Consider the following 22,951-nt stretch of genomic DNA (forward strand, 5'->3'; position numbering starts at 1 on the left):
AAGGGTGAGTCTCAATTCTAGTTTTCTAAGATGGTCCATAGGGATTTCTAGAGCTAGAACCTAGGCTCTAAGGAGGAGAGGAAAAGACCTCACAAAAATGAGGTCAACAAGCATATTCATTTGAATTCTCCCAAACATCATCATGATATTGATCATGCTTCTACCATAATATTACCTACTCATTGTAGTAGGAAGTAACATCAGTCATTTTGCTTGGATTTTCAAAGTTGATTTTGATACCAGAGTTGACCCAAACTACAATAGAAATAGAAATATTATTGTTGAATTCAAATAGGGCTACAACGACGACTATTTAAACATGAAATAAATGATAACAAACATAAAACGACACAAACAAACACCACTAAAGTGTATCCCAAGGCTGTTGGAGGTTGGCTAGGTGGATTGGGATGGCCAACAGGGGTGGTGGCAATAAAGAAATGTGGGTGGCAATAAGAAGGTGCGAAAATGCAGGGACAACAAGTATGAATGTTTTCCTAGGTGATGACAGCGAGGAGTTGGGGTGGATAACGATGGGACAATAGGAAGGAGGTGTTCGTTGGCTATCTTCTGTGGCAACGGTTTGGTGGGAGGGCTGAGATAATAGGAATGAGGTGCAGTTTGGGTGGTAAGAATGCTGGAAGGGAGGGGAAGGTGGCTGGTAGGCTGAGTACTTTAGAAAACTACAAATCAAGGGCTTTTGTGGGCGGCTGCAATGAGGTATAGAGGTAGGGGGCCAGCCAATTGCTCAGATACAAACCTGAATGGGAAAATGGATGCTGACGACTGTCCTGACACAAATTTAAAATTTGGAATTAATCAAAAGCAAACCCTAAGAAAGCAAAGCCACACATATATAATAGTTAATAGATAAAACACGAAGAAATTCGAATATTAAGGAAATAAAATTAAGAAGGGACTAGAAATAAGGTAAGAGATCAAATAGGAAAAAGTGACTGTAGAGTTGTAGCAGCTACAATACCCATCAACTGTATTGTAGCAGCAACAATACCCATCAGCTATATTGTAGCAGCAATAGTACCAATCAGTGGTACTGTAGCAGCTACAGTACCCATCAGCGGTGCTGTAGCAACAACAATTCCCGTCAGCAGTACAGTTGTAGCTACAATACCGCAATCCGTTAAGCTCCTGCGTCAATCTACTGAGGTTGGGGGAGGTTTGAATAAATTCATTGAAGTTTCTGGTTCCTTGTAACACGGAGTCAAGTCTACCACATTGATGGTAGTATAGATATTGTAATCCTCTGGGAGGTCGATCATGTACGTATTGTCATTCCACAACACGTTTTGATAGAATAAATATGCATATTCTTATGGCACATCATAAGCTGAAGTTGCATATCTATATATAGGTTCCCGCAATGTAACGTTTGAGCCCTTAAGTTTGAAACCTTCTTTTTCCACTTATTATACTCAACGAAATGTAGCTGATAAACCAATATGTGAGGAGAAATTAGCTTGAGTGAAATCTGTTGCACTTTGAACCACTCTCTCTAGCAAACACTCAGATCTCTTCTCCATTGATAAAACATGTATCCCATTGAAGAATTTCCTTCCCTATCAAACTCCTTAGATAAATTTTAAGGTTGGGTTTTATCCCTCATGCCTAAACATTTGATGATAGGTATGAACTGAATTTAACATCCAAATAACTCCATATAATCTTTTAGACAAAATGACCCAACTTTTGACATGCTGGCTTCCCTTAGTAGGGACAACTCAAGAATGAGTCTATAGATCTGAATTGTTTGTATTTCTCTTATATTGGTTGCCATGCCTTTGGTGTCTGTTTCTCAAATTCAAGATTGACTTGGACACTCACTGTGAAGTCGATTAAAATCTCTCCCACGGGCTTACTTGGAACCATGTGCGTCCTTTGTGTCCTCATCGTCTTCAGTGTTTACGATGTCATTATCCAATTTTTTCAAGAACGCTCTGCTCAGTGAAACAGATCAATCCCTCTAGTTGTGAAGTCTGATTTAACGTGCTCCAATCCGTGACACTTACAACACTTCCTAGTGAGATAGATTTAGGGATACAAAATGGTTTCATCTGCTCTCCCCTCTCACTCAGCTTTCTCTATGATTGGGTCAGCTTGGATATCTCTTGGGTGTAGTATGACTGTAAGACCTTGAGTTAAATGCTGCTTGTAAGACATGGTGTGAGATTTTTCATATGTTGTTTGTAAATATGAAAACTTTGGTGTGAGATATGGAAATTCATAAGAATTGGGTGCTATGTAAGTAAGTGCCCTTAAATTTATTTTTGTTGTCTTATTTTTAATAGATGTCCCTAAAACTGTGTCTCTAATATATTCATTACTTAAGCCACCATCTGTAAATTTTCCACCTAGTGCCTTAATTTCCTTGGAGGAAACTTATTCTTTTATGAACTGTGTATTAGCTATTGTACTCAGCTATTTCCTTTCCATTTTTTCTCGCATCTTCAATTTGTAATCCATATTAAATATTATCTTTTCGGTATGTCTACAGCATTTGGTTCGATTTAGATGGCATGAATTTAGCATCCAAGAAAGAAGTGAGTTTGCTAGAGTTGCTTTTAACTTAATAATGGAGATGGCTAACCCCCTTGAGGAGTGGGCTTTGAAGAGTCAAGCAACAAGCCTTGTAGCAGAGGTGATTATATATTGAATGATTATTTTTGGCATTGTGAGAATATTATTCGCTGTTTATCTAATTTGCATCTTTCTTTGTCTTCCTTCTGTTTGTCAGGTGGTTAGAAGAGAAGGTGCAGTTTTTTGGCAAGAGCTGCTGCCATCTTTAGTTTCTTTGTCCAACAAAGGGCCTGTAGAAGTATGATATGATATTGCTCAACAAGTTTGGCATTCTTCTGTTGATCACAGTTTTAAAGCTCCTGATGTAGCAGTACTTTATTTAATTTCTTTTTATAATCAGGCTGAGCTGGTTTCTATGATACTGAGATGGCTTCCCGAAGATATAACAGTGCATAATGAGGATTTGGAAGGTTTTTCTTGAATCTTTTTTTTTTTTAATTTTTTTTATTTGTGTAATAACATCCTTTGGTAATGTCCTTTAGCATGAGAATTACCAACCGTTTGAATATTTGCTTTCTGCCTGATATTTGTGGAGCTCCAAGCTAAGGGTTTAGACGAAATGAGTCTAGTTGAGCTCGATTCTCACTGGGTTTGATCTTTTGATTAATTAATTGAGTTCGAGCTTGATTTTGAGCTTAATTAGAGTTCGAGCCAACTTTATTTTGAAAGAGAAAACAATATTAATTCAAGCTAGTATTATAAAAAAATGATAGAATGTGCAACAAGGAGATAAGAAATAAGAAATTAGTTGACATAAAATGTAAAATATAATTTTTTTTAACATATTAATTAATTTGAAGATAAATATTGAGTTTAAGTATATCTTGAGTATGTTTTATATTAATATTTTCTTAAGTTAACCGGCCTACGAGCTAACAATTCGAGTTGGGGCTGGCTTGAGCTTGGCTTGTTAGCTTATCGAGCTTAACACGAGCCCCTTGTTAACCAGAGCCCGAGCCGGCTCACGAGTCGGCTTGGCTCAGTTACACCTATACTCTAAGCTCATTTTTATTAGAAGGAACACAAATGAGTTGCATTGCGTTGTTAATTTACATTTGAATTTTTTAGTAAAGTTTATTAGGTATTTTCCTTGAGTATGACATTTGAAGTTTGTCAGTAGTTGTATGGGTTCGAATTACTCAGGTTGGAGTCCATCCAAGAAACTGATAGAATCAGGGTTCAGTGGAGGATGAGGCACTTCTTTATGAATGTACGGTGCAGTCTAACATACCTTGCACTGAAAATTCATGTATGGTGCGCTGGAAACTAAGATAATTAGTTTCGCTCTACTTTACATATGGCACATGACTTTGAAAATAATTTACTTCTCTGGAGGTTTCGAAAATTTGTAACCTATTTACTGTTCTGCAGATTTAGTTCATGTTTGGAAAAGGGAGCCGCGGCCATCTCCCGTGATTTACTTAGTCTAGACTGAAGTCACTGAACCAATACAGACTCGGGAGGGCCAATCAGATTTTCGACAAGGGATTGGCGCTTCCTTTCCATTGGGGGATCTAATCCTAGTTATATAGGGTTTATATATGTGATCCTTGTGTCTTAATTTCAACAGTTTTTGTGATGTTTCTATACAGGACAGCGGTTGGCGTCCTTGTTTTCCCTTCTAGGGTTGTATCCAAGGGCGAGTGGTTCTCTGGCTTTATCTCGTTCCAAGGGGGTGAGCTTCCAAGCTGGGTCGAGTAATGCTCTGGCTATATCTCGCTCCGAGGCTTTGATTTATTCTCCCCAACTCCTCCGCATCCCTCCCTCTTCGCTGCTATGCATTACTCCCAGCCATTCCTCTGCTGTTTCTGCACTTCCTACCATCACTAGCCTCCTTCCCTCCTCCCATACTTGCCACCGTCGCCCGCCGCCTCGGGACAGCAAGTCTTTGCTGTTCCAGCTGTTTCCAGCTGTTCGCACCCATCCAGGCTTGCTGCCGTCACCCTGGACAGCAACCTCAACCTCGGCCACGCCGCTAGAAGCTTCCCCCGTACCACTTCCACTTCCTTCCTTGCTGCCACCTCCAAGGACAGCCCCTCCACGTCGATCTCCGCTCCTTGCTTGCTGTCCTGTAACCTGTGAAACAGCCACCTTGCTATTCCTGCTTGCTAACCCCCCCTTTCCACCACTCTTCCACTTACATCTTCACCGACTATCCCCACCACCCTTTGATGAAACCCTAGTTTGGAGTTTTGAGTCGTGTCTTTCTTTATTTCGTATTTCTAGAGGTTTTCATTGTAATTCCTATTTGATTTAAGTTATAAAAGTTGTCTTTTCCGTTGTTGTTTGGTTAACTCTGGTATCAATATCCTATTATCTAGAGGACTTTTTTAATCTCTTCGTCCCTACTAATGAAAACAAGTGATTTTGTCATTGACAACTTTTTCTTGTATGTCCTCTCCTTTTGCCTCCCGTACACTTTGAAGGGAACTGTTTGAATTTTGCCTTGTTAATTCAATTTAATCTTCCGTTGTTATATTATATTGTTTGAGTGTAAGAGTGTTAGGGGTGTTATTCTTGCTTTAGTAGCTACGATATTCACGAGCTAGCTGTTTATTATATTGTTCTTAATGAGGGTGTTAGTTACCATATTTATCTCATAAATATTTACCGAAGGAGCTTCCATCTCTTAAGATTCTCTCCAGTGTTGGTTTACTTCAACGGAACTCATCTCTGTGTGATTTTTTTTGAGGGACTTATTTATTTGAGAGTTACATGTTTGCAAGGTTAGTTTACTTCAAAGACGATTAGATTAGTGATATTAGGGGATTGTTGTTTTCCGTGAGACCAAAAGCGGGTTTGCAAGTGTAGTTGCTTGCTGACATTTTTCTTCTTTCTATAAGGTAATGATATAATTTATGGTTATAGATATAGTTTTCCTTTCCTTTTTATGAAAAAGCAATAATGTAGGCTTTCTTGTTTGAGTTTTACCCACTATTAGATGCTAAAATTCTGATCTTCTTATTATGCTTAGATTTAACACAATGTCATATTCATTCAAAGAGTTAACATGCATTAAACTTTGCAAAGCTTTTTTATTTTTTGTTTTAGGTTATGATTTTTTAAAGCTTATTTTAATTGTAAAAATGCCATGTTCAAGTTCCTATTTGAAAGATTTTAATTTTTGCTGTAATTGGAAGATTTATTGGAAGAGACGATTGGATCATATTCTGATTTTTTTTATGATTCTTGATTGGTTAGATGAAGTGGTTAATTGAAGTTTGAATATTTTCCTATGTTTATGATACGAAATCTTCTGCCCAGTTACAATTAAATACTATTAATACACGAATTACATTATGGCTTTTTAATTTTTCTTATTGAGAGGAAAGATGTATTGTGTCTATTCGATAGTGGGATCTCCTATTTTTAAAAGAGACAGGATATAATGCGCCAAAGGATCACCAAATAAACATGAATAATTAGTCTTAATAAGAGAACTTTATTAATTTAAAAGATAACACAATTACTTCCCCTAAACATATTTATTCAGTTAATTTCAGCATATTACAAGCTTTTGAAAATTTATGACCCAAAGCTCTGGTGAGTATATAAATATCCACTAACAACTCTGTGCGGGAAACATAAGGAGAAATAATCTTTTTGATAGCATGGCATTTTGAATGGTGATATCTCAATATGTTCGATTTTTTAATGGAAATGTAGATAAGTCTTCGTTGGTACATTATAAAATAATAGGACTTGTAAAAAAATCGATGTCTCTTTGAAGTGTTTTGGCCCATGTCATTACACACGTGAGTGTTCTATGACTTGCCACCATGTTTGTTTCTTGCTTTTTCATGCGATAAAGTTGGCTCCGACAAATATTTATTATCCAAATGTTATCTATATATCGCCAGTCGATCTACATGGTCTTTAGCAGAGAAGGCTTCTACATTAAGATGCTTATTCTGTGTAAATGAAACCTTTCCATAGGGACCTCTTGATATTCCTGAGGATGCTCATAGCAATTTCCTAATATTTTTTTGGTAGTTTGTATGTGCATACTTACAATTCTTAAACTGACAGATATCCAATTTGGTGATATTAAAGTAGATCAATTTACTAACCTATGATGACATTTTATTTACCCATGTCCGATAATTAGAAACATCCTCAAATAATTATCTTTCTTTTGCAATATTTTGAGTGTTAATAGGAGTGTAGTGGGTTTGTTACCTAAAAGACTATTCTCCCTTGGAGATTAGTTGTATATTCATTGTGAGGATGAAACCTTAATTGTGTATGCTGCCTAAAAAATATTTGGGATGACGTAATCCTTGGTCAAATAACTTTTGAAGATTGTGTTCGGCCTTATTTACGGCATATTGATCCTTTTCTGTAAGAAGATTATTATCTATATAGGCAGCTAATATAGTATAGCCTGAGGAGAGGTGTTTGACAGAGTTATATTGATCTGAATGTTACTATAAAAGCTGACTTCAGCCAGATCTTTTGAAAATTCAAACTCTGTATGTATGGTTTGTCAAATGGTCTTGTTATGCTTGCAAACATTCCTGTGAGGTACATAGTCCGAAGCTTGTTTCATATAAATGGCTTTAACAAGGTCACTATAGAAGATAACATTAATAACATTCATTCAATGGAACATGGAATTGATCTGGCAACTAAGAAGAAGCTATCAAAATAATTTGTTTCATAATTATTCCCATAAACCAAAAATAAATCTTTTAGCGACTAGATGAGTTTTGCACTTATCAATAAATCTATCATGATTAAATTTGCTGGTGTAACCCATTGATAATGGATTGGTTTAGTTCTAAGGGAGGTCAAATTAGGTTCCAAGTGTATCGATTGAGCAATGTAGTGTTTTCAAAATTCATAGACAATTTTCATGGTGGTTTCTTTAAGGCCTTTTTGTATGCCCTTGAAATAGAAACCAAGGATAAATACATGCCAAATCCTGAAAAATATGCAAAGTATGAACAATGGAGATACATGACTAAATATGATGATCAATGCATAGTAAATTGCTTTTCCAAATGGCAATTGACAAGTGGAAAGTAAATAGCTTGTTTTGAGGTTGTGGGTATCAACTAATCCGGTTGGTAAGGGCATTGAAAGTTGTTATTAATATCTTTGGTTTGATCCTTTCCTACTTAATAATAAACTCCCTTCTTGCAGATTTTTGAGTGGTCCCCCCAAAAAAGCTCTTTAGGAGGTGGCTTCTCAACCAATTCGTATATTGTCAGCAAAGGTATTGTTGTAGGAGCAGAAGGATGTATAAGAGCAGCTAATGGAAGAGGACTAGGTGAGGAGGATGGTTCAGAAGACGTTAGAGTGAAGATTCATGAAATTCCACATTGGTATAAATGCAAATGTGTTTGATGACAGGTCATAATAATGATAATCTTTTCAAGAATTTGAGTAATTTATATGCACCAAATAACCCGAGGAGAAATTTATCATTTGTAAGAAAAGCAAATGCACAAAGACTACAAAATATGCAGGTGGAGAGAAAAATGAGATTCCCATGTATAAAGCATGAAAAAGAAAGATACTTTCTTAATAATGATAGAGGAACATTAGAATACGAGCAATATCTAGTAGATAGTGATGCTTGTAAGTAACAACCCCATTCTTCTAAGTTGTATATGAATAATAGGTTTGATTAATGATGCCTTTCTCCGCACTAAAGCAAAATTGAGATTGCATATATTCAGGTGTTTTAGTAGCATGAAAAATTTTACTCATGATATAAAACTGAACATTTGTTTCTTGATAAAAGATGCAAAAGATGGACATAATCTTAGACTTTCATTTAGTAAATATACTAAGGTACCACAAGCATGATAATTTGTGATGGCAACAAATTACCCAAAACTTGAACATGAAGAATATACTTAGGGCCATAAAAATTAGAAAGAACCAACTTAATTGGTCACTACTAGTAGTGACTATAGATGATGAAAAAGACTTTTAATCATTATTTCTAAGCTCACAAGAATTAAATTAAAACATTTGATTGGGAGGATGAAATATACCAAATTCTTGAAGTTATGGTGGTGGTGGAGGATGGCCCATATGATAATGCCCCACTAATATGAAATGACGGTAGAGGAGAAAGCAAAGGGGATCATATTCATCAGATAGTAAATTTCTGCAGATTCAACATCATTACTTATTGTTTTTCTCTTACCGAGATAATGGTTGACATATTAATAAGGATAAAGCGACACAACAATTTGAGATTTAACTAGAGCATGAGTATAGTAAATTGATAGGAAACTTCGGTGCATATAACATATCGAAGGGCAGAGGTGGTTTGTGTGCGCGCGCGCTTGAGAGAGAGAGCCTTTGTTATGAACAAAAATGAGAAAAAACAATGGCAATGATATGTAGTAGACAAGAATGGTTAATCTAGGAAAACATTAATTTCCTATCATATGTGAAGAGGTGCTAGAATGAAGAATCTAAAAATTTGGACATACAAGATGAGATAGCTGTAATAGATTTAGAGGGTAGAACAACATAAGAAGCATCTCATGGAGGTGTGAGAGGGTTGAGCTAGTGATGATAATCCTTGTGAGAAGGTGATAACATGCAACATACACAAAATATCTAAATTCATCTTGAGCAGTTGGAGGTTATTTGAATTTGGTGTGCATTATTTAGAAGGATGATTGTTATGCTCATAGTAGGAGAAAGGAATTGCTTCCCCTTATCCATGACTATATTTATTCTGACATCTATGGCCATGATGATTTTTACCGCCACAATGCCCTATAACTAGCACAATATGATAAAAATTACTGGAGTTGGATTTGATAGTTTGGTGAATGAAAAATATGTCAATGAGCAGTTGCAAGATTGGTAATCATAGAAACTGCTATCAATTGAGATTGCGCTTGTTAAAGAGTTGGATGGAAATCAGAGAGAATTTTAGAATTTTTTGTTGCTGCCAGACTTTTGGATCAACAATAAATGGTGTATTTAAGTAACTCATTTCTCTTTCCTTACAAGTTAATATAATAGTTCTGGATTGACAAGACATTATGCTATAAAGAAATCAAGTCAAAGTATGAAGTATATATTCTGTAAAAAAATTAAGTCATTGTGAGTTAGAGAAAAGATGTATTGAGATGAGAGACTAATTTGCATGACCAACAAGAAAGCAAAACATGCTACTTAATAAGAGATAAGTAGTAGCATTGAACTTGAATGTGAAATTGATGTTAGTTGATGGTTTCTAATCATTGAGAGGAGACTAAGAGACAATGGCACATTGTTAGATAGAATCAAAGTAGGCGAGAATGAATTGCATCGGTAAGGAGAAGGGGGTAATGAGAAAAAAAAAGCTTGTTGTAGCATTTGAGGGCTTGGAGGAAAGCAAATGTAGGGTTATAAGCCGAAACCAATGCTAATAACATGAGTATAACACGTGTAGGGGGCTGCGAAAAGTGATAACCGAGGCTAGTGGCGTGATTGTGCGAGCACAAGATGTGCCATTTTGCGGGCACGAAAGTAGCACAAACAACTGACCTTGCATCAGGTTGAGGGCCTTGAGGCAAGGCGATAATGTGCAGTGCAAGCATGAGTGATTAAGACGTTGCGATTGAGGCCGGTTGAAGATTATTCTGAGGTCGTGCAATTATTTTTTAGCTTAGCTTGGGAGTGTCAATTCGTACTGACCAGACCCTAATAGGTCTGACCCGATCCCTACCCAACTTTTATCAGTAAAAAATCTCAACCTAAACCCGACCCGCTTTCAACCTACTAACCCGAACCCGATATGTATAACCCATTTAAAATAAGAATAACAGTTATTCAGGTAAAAATTGGTTCAATTTTGGGTTGACGGGTTGATTTCATTTCAATTTTGGGTTGGAAGGTTGATTTCATATCAATTTAGAGTTGGCTGGCCAACTCAAATCTGACCCGAAAATTATTCAGGTCAACCCGAACCTGAATTTTTCGAGTCGGGGGTTGAGTTGGCTTGTAAGGTTGAGTTTTGACACCCTAGCTCTGATATCATGTTGAGAAAAAAGAGTTATGTGTTTATTTAGTTGGAGGATCTTTTTGAACTGGTAGAGAGAGTTTGAAAGTTGGACAAAAATGTTTTGGAGGACCACCACTAGCATGGTAAGAATGTATTTCTATGATTAAAATAACATGAATAGTTCTGACAGAAATCATTTTTAAATTGTTGTGCTCATCAGTGTAATAATTCTATTGTTGGTATACTGTCTTACTTTTTCTTCTCTTCTTGGTATATAGAGTTTGAAAGTTCTTATCCACAAGCTCCTTTGTACTAGAATGCTAATTTTAAAAACAAAAGAAAGAGAGCTAGAAATTGTAGGTGGGTTTGGGTTATTAGTCAGTTGTTTGTAGGTGGGTTTGGGTTATTAGTCAGTTGTATAGGTGTGGGTTCAATCATAATCTTTGGTAATGCAATTGGGAATGCGTTTATTCTTAGGCATGATTTAAAGTTTATTCAAAGTTTTGAGTACAAACTATATCATAAAAAGGTTCTTATTTGTTAGAGGATCCTTGCTGCCATGATGCCTCTGTAGCTCTTAGTGCGCTCTAAAGCATTTTGAGAAATTTTAATCAAATAGCCTACTAGAAGAATAACAAGACAGAATATCATCAAATCCAACTTTATATAGCAGCTAATAAAAATGAGCCAACCTAAACTTCTTTCTCCAAGTGGCAATTTAAATCTAATTTGACTTGTTCTCTAGCCACTGAAAGCTTGGATAGCTTGGCAGTAGCAGCATCTACATGAAGTAACTTACTAAAAATTGAGCTACGGGAGTACAAAGCAGATTGCTTGAAAAAGTGAATTCATAGATGTGGACAAACAACCCAAACTAGAGCAACAGTAGGGTCTAAAAAGTAATTAAAACTAGGTGACCACTTAGGCATGTGCATTAGGAATTCATCTGCATGGTATGTTTTTCAAGTGAAGAATCTTGAGTAATTATGTTATCGGGATAACTTAATAAGAACCTGGTAAAAATCTAGAAATTTAATAGTATAATGTCCAATTAAATAACGATCGGCCATGAATGTGCAAATAATCTTCATATTGAGATGACCCAGGAAAATTTGTCAACAATTAAAATTAGGTGACCCATAATAAAGAATGATTTCATCTGTTGCAAATAAGGTTTCTTCATTCATTTGATATCTTAACTTCTAGATTTCCTTTTTTTGAATCCATAATAGTTCATAATTTTAATTTTTTAATTGTTTAGTCCTCTGCATGTGCATACTATGTGTAGGGTTCACATTGAAAAAATACAGACAATGCTAAGAAAATCTTAATTTATATTTAATATTTTGCTAGTTCTCTAACATGAAATATAACTGAGAGGTTTATTTTTGAATCTTTCTATCATGAGATTACATCCTTCATCCATATTATTCCGAGTTTTTGGCAGGTGATCGCAGAAGAGTTTTGTTACGTGGACTGACTGAATCCTTGACAGATATTTTACCACTTTTATATTCAGTATGTCACATCAACCATGTCTTTACCTTGTCGTATTGTCTTGATTTTCTGTCCCTACATGACCTCAGTGATATTTTATTTTGTGCTACCGTTGTGAAAAGTGCTGTATGCTTTGCAACTTTTTCTTAGTTACTTGATGTGAATTATGCAATTTATTTATTTTTAATGTAGTTACTTGAAAGACATTTTGGAGCTGCTTTGAGTGAATATAACAGGCAACAACTAGATGTAGCTAAGAAGCACGCGGCTACAGTAACAGCTGTTCTAAATGCCATAAATGCATATGCGGAATGGGCTCCCTTACTAGACCTCGCCAAGTATCACCTTATTCTTGGGTATGCTATTTTTCTCTTTTATATTTAGGAGCATTTATGCATAGCTTTATAGCATATATACCACACAATTCTTTTATATTTACATATCTAACACCTAAACTTTAATATTTACATTCATAACACCAAAATCTTTAACATCACATCAAAAATACCACTTTACTAACTTTTGAAAGGTCAGATGCACCTTTTTATTCATAGGTTTATAGCACCAAGGTGTTATTAATGTAAATATCAAACTTTAGGCGTTAGATATGTTAATTCATAAGAATTGTGTGGTAATTATGTACATTTCCCGTATATTTATCACGAGATACTTGTTGTACTCGCATTTTGTTGGGCAGATGTGGATTATTGCTTTCTTCCCCTGAGTTTCGCCTCCATGCTTGTGAATTTTTCAAACTTATGTCGCAACGGTACACCCGTATTTGCTCTTTCCCGTTTAATTTGCAAATTGGAATGGTAACTCGTTTGTCATAAGGCTCATTTTCTTTGTATTTAATTTTCATAGGAAAAGACCTCAGGATGCAATTGCATCTGAGTTCAATTCTGCTATGGTTAATACCTTCCAGGTCTTGATGCAAGTTTCTGGCAATTTCTTGAACAAGTTTGGTATACGCGCTGTTGTCGCTGATGAAAGTGAATTCGAGTTTGCTGAGAGAATATGTGAGAGCATGGTTGTGTTGGGTTCTTCACACTTGCTTTGTATTGCATGGGATGGGAACATGACCTCTCAGTTTCTTCAACTGGTGATTACTGAAGTTATTTGTGTTGTTTTGTTTTGGTGGCATTTACATACGTACCAATCAATTCCTATGTATTTGCAGCCCTAACACCTAAACTTCATTTTTTACATTTAGACCACCCAAGTCTTTCATATCACATCAAAAATAGCACCATTTTAACTCGTGAGAAATCAAATACACCTCTTCATGCATAGTTAAAGTGACCTGTATGTAAAAATTAAGTTTAGATGTTAGATATATAAATACACAGGATTTGAGTGCTATGTATGTAAATCTTCCGTTGTTTTATTACTTCATCATATTTGTCATTTCGAGAATCCAGGTATGTTTGTAAATCTTCCTTTGTTTTATTACTTCTTAATATTGTCTTCCTGAGAATTCAGATAATTTGAATTCTGTTCCTCTCGTATTGTTTTTTTTTCTAGCATTTACATGCATAACACACAATTCATATGTATTTACATATCTCACACGTAAACTTTCATATTTACAGACATAGCACTCATATCCTTCAGGATTGTTTGAGATCACTTTTAATTTTTTGTTTTTAGTATGTGAAAAATAAAATAAAAAACATGTTTGTTTGCTATTTTTTATCTGTTTTTTAATTTTTTTTTTATACAAGTGTTTTTTTTTTCAAAAATGCAAAACAGAAATAACCTATTTTTTGTGTTTTCAAAATAACTCCCACCGACCCCGACCCCGACCCCGACCCCAATGCCTTCAATGACATCCCTTGATTTGCTTTAAGATTTGTGCAAAGACCAATTGACAATTATTAGATGATGAATTGAATGATGCATGTGAATCTAAAAGTTGATGCAAAATTTATGAGTTATATTATATTCTTTCTTTCTCTGAATAAATTTTAATAATAGATATTTTTTATTTGTTAAACAAGTTATGGATACATTAAATAATGCAAGAAGTCACATTTTGCGATATCTAGGAAAAGATGAAACATAAAATAAAATGGACATTTACATACATACCACCTATTTCTTATGCATTTATTCAGCTAACACCTTAACTTTAGTTTTTATATTTATACCACCCAAAATTTTCATATGATTTAAATTTTTTTACTATTTTAACTTTAATAGGAAAATGAATTGGAACATATATGTAAAGTTTGAAATTTAGGTGTTAGATATGTCAATACATAAGAATTCAATGGTATGAATTTTAATCTTTCCAAATAATAAAGAAAAACGGGGGACACCAGCTTATGGGTTTGACAACATCAAGGAAGTCGCTGGAGCGACGACGGAGGAGGTGGAGGTGGAGTCAAACCCATAAGCTAAAAATATAAAAAATAAAAAAAAATATAAAAAACCAAAATGGGGGACACCAGTTTATTTTATTTTTTATATATTTAGCTTATTTTATGGGACACCAGCTTATGGGTTTAAAAACAGAAAAATTATAAGTGTTATGAATCATGTTTTTATTTTATGTTAAAACAAAATAAAACAAAAATAAAATAAGCTAAAGTTATAAAAAATAAAATAAACAAAAAAACAAAAACAAAAAAACAAAATACTGAAACTGATCCCAAATGACCCCTTAATATCAATAAGCAATAGAACTTTTACCACTTTGCAAAAAGTGAAATAGACCTTTTCATGCATTGGTTTAAAACACCAAAATACTTATAAAGATGAAACTGTTGGTGTGAGATATTTAAATACATATGAATTGCGTGTTACGTGTATAAATTTCCTTTTTCTTTTTTCAATTCTTCACCATTGTCAGGGTCTTTATCTGTTTCTCCAACAAACTAAGCTGTTACAACTAACCAATGATAGACCTTTTATTGAAGGATCTTAGCCAATAGAAGTTATAAAATTCCCTTGAAAAACAAAATAATGATAAAAACAATAGAATAGTTGAAGAATATTTTATATATAAAGAAGTCTAAGTTGATTATCGCCTTCATCAGTTCATTAGCTTGATCATCGTGGCAATTGGATCAAACTGTTGAAGCTATTTGTAAATCATGAGAAGTCCTCCAACACACTCAATAGACTACATCAATTCACTTGGAGCATTACAATCTCTCATTTGAAGAAAATATTAAAGAATTTTTATTGAAGATCGGGAAAATGGCAGCATCTCATCAATAAAATTTATTTGACATTGGAAGGCTACAAATTTTTCCTTTGGATTGGAATCTTGCATAATGGTAATAGGTGTCAATGATAGAAGTAGAAATGCAATGATTTGCACAACAATAAGTATTGAAGTTTTGAGGACATCTCAACCAAGTGACATAGTTGCAACAATATTAGAAGTTAGACCCATACTAATATTATGAGGCAAATCATTTACAAACGCATTGATTTTAGTTTTCTATGATTGTAACTTCTTTTAGTAGTTCTGATTGAAGAAGATGAGTAGGTGGGCTGTAGAAAGTGTGCTAAAGAATCAAAATGGATCATAGCTTCATATTAAAATTTCTAACCTTCGATGAGCTTTTGAGTAATAGCTTAAAATCCTTTATCTTGCGTTACACCCTTAATTCTAGAACCACTAATTAATCCTTGCAAATACTCAACACATAATGCAACGTAATTATAAAATACATGCTTTGATAATATTGTAACAAAGATAAGGTAAAGGCTAAGTCATGAAGTGGAAGTGGTATAACAGACTTTTTCTGGTTGAATTTTATAGTTTGTTTTGAGTCCAATTTTAAATTCAGTATCTGTTTTGTTTTTACTTGTAAAATCAATGAAGGATCATGCATACTATTAATTTGTATCAACTTTAGATTATCATTTAAAAAGAGCTCTTCTTCTAACATCTCTTTAATATTTATGTCTTAAGGTTTTGACAGTTTATTAGATTATCTTACAGACGGACTACAACTTTGAGGGTCCAGCTTTGTAATGTGCTTCTTTTAATTTCATAGATTCAAATAGTCTTATCTTATTTTTATTTATAGGAAAATCATCTTAAACTTAGATTTTAAGATTCATGTTTCTTTTTTGATTATTTCATTATCAGGTGTTAATCTATTCTAAACTTTTTGTTGACAATCAAGTTTTTTCTCCATATATTTTTAACGTTGACTCATGTTCTATAATAATTAACTTTTAAAATTTTTTAAATGATGTAATTAAAAAAAAAAGAGCTGGTAATTATCTGCATACGACACCTGTACATCATGTGTCGTTCAAATATTTCCCGCACTGCCCGCAGGAAGTGAAGACAAGGGATTTATCCCATCGTTCATTCAAACCCACCGCATGAATGCAACAAGCGAGTGAGAGAGAAAGTGAGGTAGGAAAAGGGAGAAGAAGAAGAGGAAGGAGTGGACGAACTACTCTGTCTACTGCCGCGGGAGAAATATGAGTTAGAGCAAACTAGAGGGAATGGGAGAAGTGACAATCATGTTAGCTTACCTTCACGTAAAGCATTTGAGTGACCCAAATTGAAGAGGCGAGTCGTGTTCGAGGGAGAGAGGAGGGGAGCGGGGGCACTGGGAAAAGATCATTCGTGCGGGGGACACTTGATCAGGCACCTAAAGGCTCGAGTGACTCCAGCGCGCCTCCATCACACACCACCTAAAGGCTCGAGTGGCTCGAGCGAGCCTCCATCACACTTCATCGACAAATCCCGAGTAGGATAAAGGTGGAAATTGAGCTTGTACAGGGGTTTAGGGTTTGCATCTATTTCTTATGCAAGGGATAAAGGGAAAATGAGAAGCTTTCCCCAGTTGCACGAGAGGAATTCGAGCGAGTTTTGTGTACTCCGAGTGTAAGGAGAGGCTAGACCGAGCGTATATTAACTCTGATCGAAGGGGAAATAATTATCAGTGAAGGTAAGTGGGGTTTTCGACATTTTTAGGTGAGAATTTTCAATTTGGAAGTTAGGGTTTTAGGATTTATTATTTATGAGAAAGTTTTGAAGAAATTTAAGAAACCTTATATTTAACTTAAATTTTGTTAAAATTTGTTTAGGAATTTGGCGGGAAGGCCAAAGAAAAAAATGAAATGTATAATATTAAATACAGATTTTTATGGTTATGTAGCTTAGGATAAGTTAGATGTCATAAAAAAAAAACCTAAGAAGGTTATCAAATTAAAATGCTTGAAAATTTAATTGATTTAATTGTAATTTATAATTATATTTCTTAAAAATAAATTGATTGAATAGTTAATATTTACAAAGTTGAACTAATTAAGTACTTATATGGAATATCAAATAATAATTCAAGTAGATAAATTACAAGAAAAAAATGTCTAGGTAACTTATGTTAAATTTAAGATGAAAAATTTACCAAGAATATAGTAAAAGTTAATAAAATCCAATGCATTACTATAACTACACTAAATGATTGTTACAAGGAAAAATGATATCAGGGGTAATTATGTTTTTAGTTCACTATTGTTCTGATTAGTTATGAAATTTGCAACTATTTTTCTTTTATTTAATATTTTTAAAATATAAATTTCATGTTTTCAAATGTTAGCTAAAAGAAATAAAATACGATATATTCATGCATATGTGGAGTCACCCTCAAATGATACTGAAAGTTGATATAATGTAATCGTGCATGTAAAATGCAAACATAAATGGAATGGGTTGCCTATATTTTTGGTGGGTTTTGAAAGATATTAAATATATATTTATTATATGTTTAGATGGTAACTCTCACTAACAGATATTGCAATTGAAATGAATTCAAGTAATCATAAAATTGATTTTCTTACTCACGGTTTTTTTACTGCTTACTATATTTATATAAAATATTGTTTAAATAAAAGTTATTGTAATTTAAAGGTTTTTTATGTCACGAGTCCACCCGAGAGCTTGGAATTACCCAGGCGATAATTGTCGTTCGGACGAAGAAAAAATTATTTAACAATTTTATTTCATAATTAAAATTAAATCTAAAAAAAAGTCATTTCTAGTTATAAAACATTAATTTACGACAGTTCTTATATGTTTTATATTTACAACTGTCATGTATTAAAAACTAAAATATAACTACCTATCTTTTACTTATCAGAGTTTGAAAAATCTTAGCTGCTGAAAGTATGATTTAAACTACACAGTGTACAAATGTTTCTAAATATAATAATTTTCATTTAAAAGTATTTTTGTAAAAATGTTGTCAGTAGTAAAACGACTGAGCAATAAAAAGGAACAATAAAAAAATCAGTTTTCTGTTTACTTTCATTTGTTTATATTTCAATTTTCCTTTTTGGGAGTCACCGTCTAAACGTATACTTTAAAAAATGTACGTTTTTCTCTTCCAAACTCATCAAAATGGTGGACGTTCATTTGTATTTTTATTTCGTGAAAGAACACATTGCTTCCCCAACTAGTACCAGCTAGAGATGACTCCATATGCATGCATATATCATATTTTATTTATTTTCTTATATTTATACTTCTGTATTTCGATAGAAATGCTAGAAGTAGCAAAAATAAATATAAATTACTTTCATAAATAAACAAAATTATTGTAAAATTAAAACATATTTAACCACCTATATAGTCAGTTTGTTGCCTTTTTCTTAGGTAGTTTACTTCTTTGATGAACCTATAGTAACACATTTACTTTTATTAGTCTATATTATTTTTTATCTTTCTTTCAATTCTAATTTTGTTATTATGTTATTATTATTAATATTTAAATATTGTTAATTATATATTTGTTACAATATTTGTAATTGTATTTTGTTGCAAATAATAATATATTACAATTAAATCGATGAACTTCAAAACTTTTGATTACGTAAATTTTGTTTGTCATATTTGCAACACTGCCATTGCCGGTTCCTAAGCCCCGGATGTCATAAATGGAGGGTTGTGTTATGTAATCAACAACTAGTATAAAATTCATCGAAAAATCATGACATGAATCCTTTTCATCTTTATCTAAATGCTACGACGTTCTTTGGAAGTGATGGAATGTATGACTTGAATACAGTGAAAAGTGTGTAATTACTGCTACACCGACGTTCGGGTGTAGTGTCCAATAAGAAAGAATTTCTACATTACAAATTAATGTGGGTAAACAAAGTTAGTCCATAAAACTAATATTAGGATAAAGTCTTGGAATTTATATATTCTTACATGTAAATTAATAGAATTAGGTGATATTATGATTCATAGAAAGATAAATATGTTATGTATTCAAGAAACTAAATGGGCTGGAGAAAATGTTAAAGATATTTATAGTTTAGATTTTAAACTTTGGTATTAAGGTAAGAGACATTATAAATGGTGCATGTGTAATTATAAATAAGTGTTTTAAAGATAATGTTGTAAAATCTAATATAATTGGAGATAGAATTATAGCCCTTTAGATTGTTGTTGATACTAAGATTTTTAATAATATAAGTGCTTGTGCTTGTCAAGTAGATTCAGATATATGTTCTAAAGAAAAATTCTGGAACGACAGAGAAGAATTATTACACATGATGCCTCTTGAATAAAAAAAAATTATTGGAGGAGATTTAAATGGACACGTCGGCAGAGTGGTAGAAGATTTTAGAAATATTCATGGTGACTATGATTTTGGAGTGATTAATGAGGAAAGTAGACTAATATTAGATTTTCCTTTAGCGTATGATTTTATTATTATTAGTATTTTATTCAAGAAAAGAGATGAAGAAGAGGAGATCGTCGGGAATGTAAGAATGGATCTAATAAAACACAAATTGGATTATTTCTTATGAGAAGAGGAGATCGTCGGGAATGTAAAGATTGTAAGGTCATTCCAAGTGAGAATTTAAGTAGTCAACATCGATTATTAGTTATGGATTTTAAAATGAAGAGTTGTAAAATAATTAATACTAGGAATCATTGTCATAAAATTAGATGGGGGAACCATAAAAGTCATAATGCAAATTATTTTTTCTTAGTAAACTTAAAGATTGCAAGATTTGAGATGTTCATGAAGAAGCAAACTCTATGTGGGATAAAATGAGGATACTATGAAACAAGTGACAAAGGATGTACTTGGTGAATCAAATGGAAAAGTTTCTATAAATAAAAATAGTTAGTGATGAAATAATAATATTCATGAAAAGATAAAATATAAGAAGTTATGTTATAAAAATTAGTTTAAATTTAAAAGCTTATAGAATTGGAAAAATTATAAAATGACCCGTAGGGGGTCTAAGTGAACAATCTGTGATGCTAAAAATTTTGTTTTTAGTGTTCGTTATAGTAAATTAGATACTAAAGAGGGTGAAAAATATATGTATAAACCACTCAAACAAAGTAAAAAGAAAAATAAAAATTTAACTCAAGTAAAGTGTATTAAAAATTAAAATAATGAAGTGCTTTTCTTAGAAAAGATATTCAACATAGGTGGGTGAGTTATTTTCATAAACTTTTCAATGAAATTTCTGAAAATACGATCATCCTTAGCGATTTTAATATCCTTTAATATTAAGAAAATGTTTCATTTTTACCGCTTTAGAGAAAACTAGGGTGAAAAGTCTGTAAGACCCGATTATCTCAATTGAAGTGTGGAAATATTTAGGAGATTTGGGAGTTTCTTGTCTTACTAAATTTTTTAATATTTTTTTAAATGTTAGAAAGATGTCTGAGGAGTGGAGAAAGGGTATTTTGGTCTTCATTTTCTAAGATTACTCATTATAGAAAAATTAAGTTGATGTCTCATACTTTAAAATTATGATAGAGGGTAATTGAACATAGGTTAAGATGCATTACAAAGATTACTCATAAACAACTTGGATTTATGCCGACCATGTCTACTATGGACGCTATACATTTATTGAGAGGTTTAATGGACAAGTATAGGGAGAATAAAGAGGATCTACATGTGATTTTTATTGCTTTGACTTATATTCAAGTCATTGAAGGGGGTTGTATACTAGAGTTGTTAACTATGTTCGAACAAAATGAGGATTGACCGAATATTTTCCTATTTCAGTTGGATTACATCAGGTATTTGCTTTAAGCCCATATCTTTTTTGTTTAGTTGTGGATGCTCTCACTGGACATTTACAGGAGGATTTACCTTGGTGTATGCTTTTTGCTGATGATATCCTTCTTGTGAATAAGACTACAGAAAGAACTCAGAAAAAAAACTTGAATTATAGAGGTCTACTTTGGAGTCTAAAGGCGTTTGTTTGTGTAGAGCTAAAACTGAATACATGGAATGTATTTTTAGTAGTAGTAGCTCTAGTGACGAGTTATAACTTTGGGTGATCAAATTATTAAAATGTGCGAATGTTTTAGATATTTCAGTTCTATTTTTCAAAGTAATAGTGATAGAGATGAGTAGAATTCAAGTTAGTTGGTTGAAGTGGAGGAATGTTTCGAGCTTATTGTGTGATAGAAAAGTGATGGTTAGACTGAAAGGAAAATTTTATAAGATGTTAGTGAGACCTGCAATACTCTATGACGCAGAATGTTGGCCTTTAAAAGAGAAGCATAAAAAGCATAAAACTTTTAAAAGAGAAGCATAAAACTAAGTTAAGTGTTGCTGAGATGAGACTGCTTAGGTGGATGAGTGACTTTACATTTAAAGATCAATTGCGAATATATCCTATCCGTGATAGGGTTGGTGTAGCTTCAGTGATAGACAAAATGAGAAATAGTCGTCTTAGATGGTTTGATCACATTAAATGTCGACCATCTGATAATCCGGTTAGGAGATTAGATGTTTTAGGTTCGTCTTATGTTATGAAAGACTGAGGTAGACCTAGAAAGACTTTGGCTTATTGTATAAAAAATGATCTTAATTTATTAGAAATTAAATGAGATCATGTCACTCAATAGGACGCAATGGAGAAAAAGGATTCATGTAGTCGACTCCATTTAGTGGGATAAAAAATTGTCGTTTTCTTATGGCATATTTGCATTAGGGCAACATAACTATGCTTTTAAAACTCAGTTTTAAAATTTTCATTTATATTAGAGTAATTTATTTGGAAATAACAATTAAATATTAAACTTGGGTTTCATACCTAGAATTTCTCTCCCCACCACAAAGTCCTCTCTTCCTTTATTGCTTGATGCTTTTCAATTGAAACGCTAAAAGTTCAATAACACAAAGTTTTGAATTTAGACTTAAGGATTTTCATAAATTTCTTCAATCAGTTCACAAAACTCTTAAAACTTAAAAAAAATAAATTTTGGTTTGTGAAGTTTTAACCCAAAGCCCTTTCTATGTTTTGCCCTGCCTTGTTTATGTGCACCGAGCAAGTGGGGCTTGGTGGAGCGAGCCTTTCACGTACGCAAAAATGCTTCTACGGCCTATTCCTTCTCTCAAAGCTTTCGTCCAAGTACTCTTACAAGCTGCACGCTCTCCTTTCTCTTTGTTAGGGCATGGGAAAGTCACTCGTGCTTCTCTTCCCTTTTCCTTTGCTTGGGACTTGTCGATGATGCGTGAGGAATGCTTCTCCAAGCCGCTCGAGCCTCTAGGTGTTCAATCGAGCACTTGTGTAAGCATCTGTGAGCTGCATGAGTTTCTCTCACATGAGGACATGGATGTATGAGGTGAGTCATACCTTTCCTTTCCCTCTCTCTTCCTTCTTTCTTCTTCTTTCTTTTCTTTCTTCTTCTTCCTTCATTGCTTCTTCCTCAATTTCTTTTCCTCTATCTGTAATGCTTTCTATTTCTCTCACTTCCTATGCAAAGTTTGATTGGAAGGGAAATAAGGGGATAATTCCTTGTATACTTTCTCGTAGGCGGTGCAGGGTCAATCGAACGACATTTGTGTAGTAGTAGTGATAACAATAAATTCTTTTTAAGAGCATAATTAAGTTAAATTAATTAAAATTTTAAAAGATTATTAATACAAGCTG

At 33.5% G+C, this 22,951-nt stretch overlaps 1 protein-coding gene across 5 annotated transcripts in view; it reads left to right on the plus strand.

Moving 5' to 3' along the window:
• The window catches only part of LOC110025960 (protein HASTY 1), a 115,618-nt gene that overhangs the window by 22,002 nt on the left and 70,665 nt on the right, over positions 1–22,951 (plus strand). For all 5 annotated transcript variants that reach the window (XM_020726707.1, XM_020726789.1, XM_020726874.1 and 2 more), the window contains exons 3-9: positions 2,513–2,656; positions 2,753–2,833; positions 2,936–3,005; positions 12,003–12,073; positions 12,245–12,408; positions 12,750–12,821; positions 12,917–13,154. In XM_020726707.1, the coding sequence (XP_020582366.1) occupies positions 2,513–2,656; positions 2,753–2,833; positions 2,936–3,005; positions 12,003–12,073; positions 12,245–12,408; positions 12,750–12,821; positions 12,917–13,154 (840 nt within the window). The remainder of the gene's footprint in view (positions 1–2,512; positions 2,657–2,752; positions 2,834–2,935; positions 3,006–12,002; positions 12,074–12,244; positions 12,409–12,749; positions 12,822–12,916; positions 13,155–22,951) is intronic.

The sequence above is a fragment of the Phalaenopsis equestris genome, unplaced genomic scaffold, assembly GCF_001263595.1.
Source record: "Phalaenopsis equestris unplaced genomic scaffold, ASM126359v1 Scaffold000002, whole genome shotgun sequence".
Classification (NCBI taxonomy): Eukaryota; Viridiplantae; Streptophyta; class Magnoliopsida; order Asparagales; family Orchidaceae; genus Phalaenopsis; species Phalaenopsis equestris.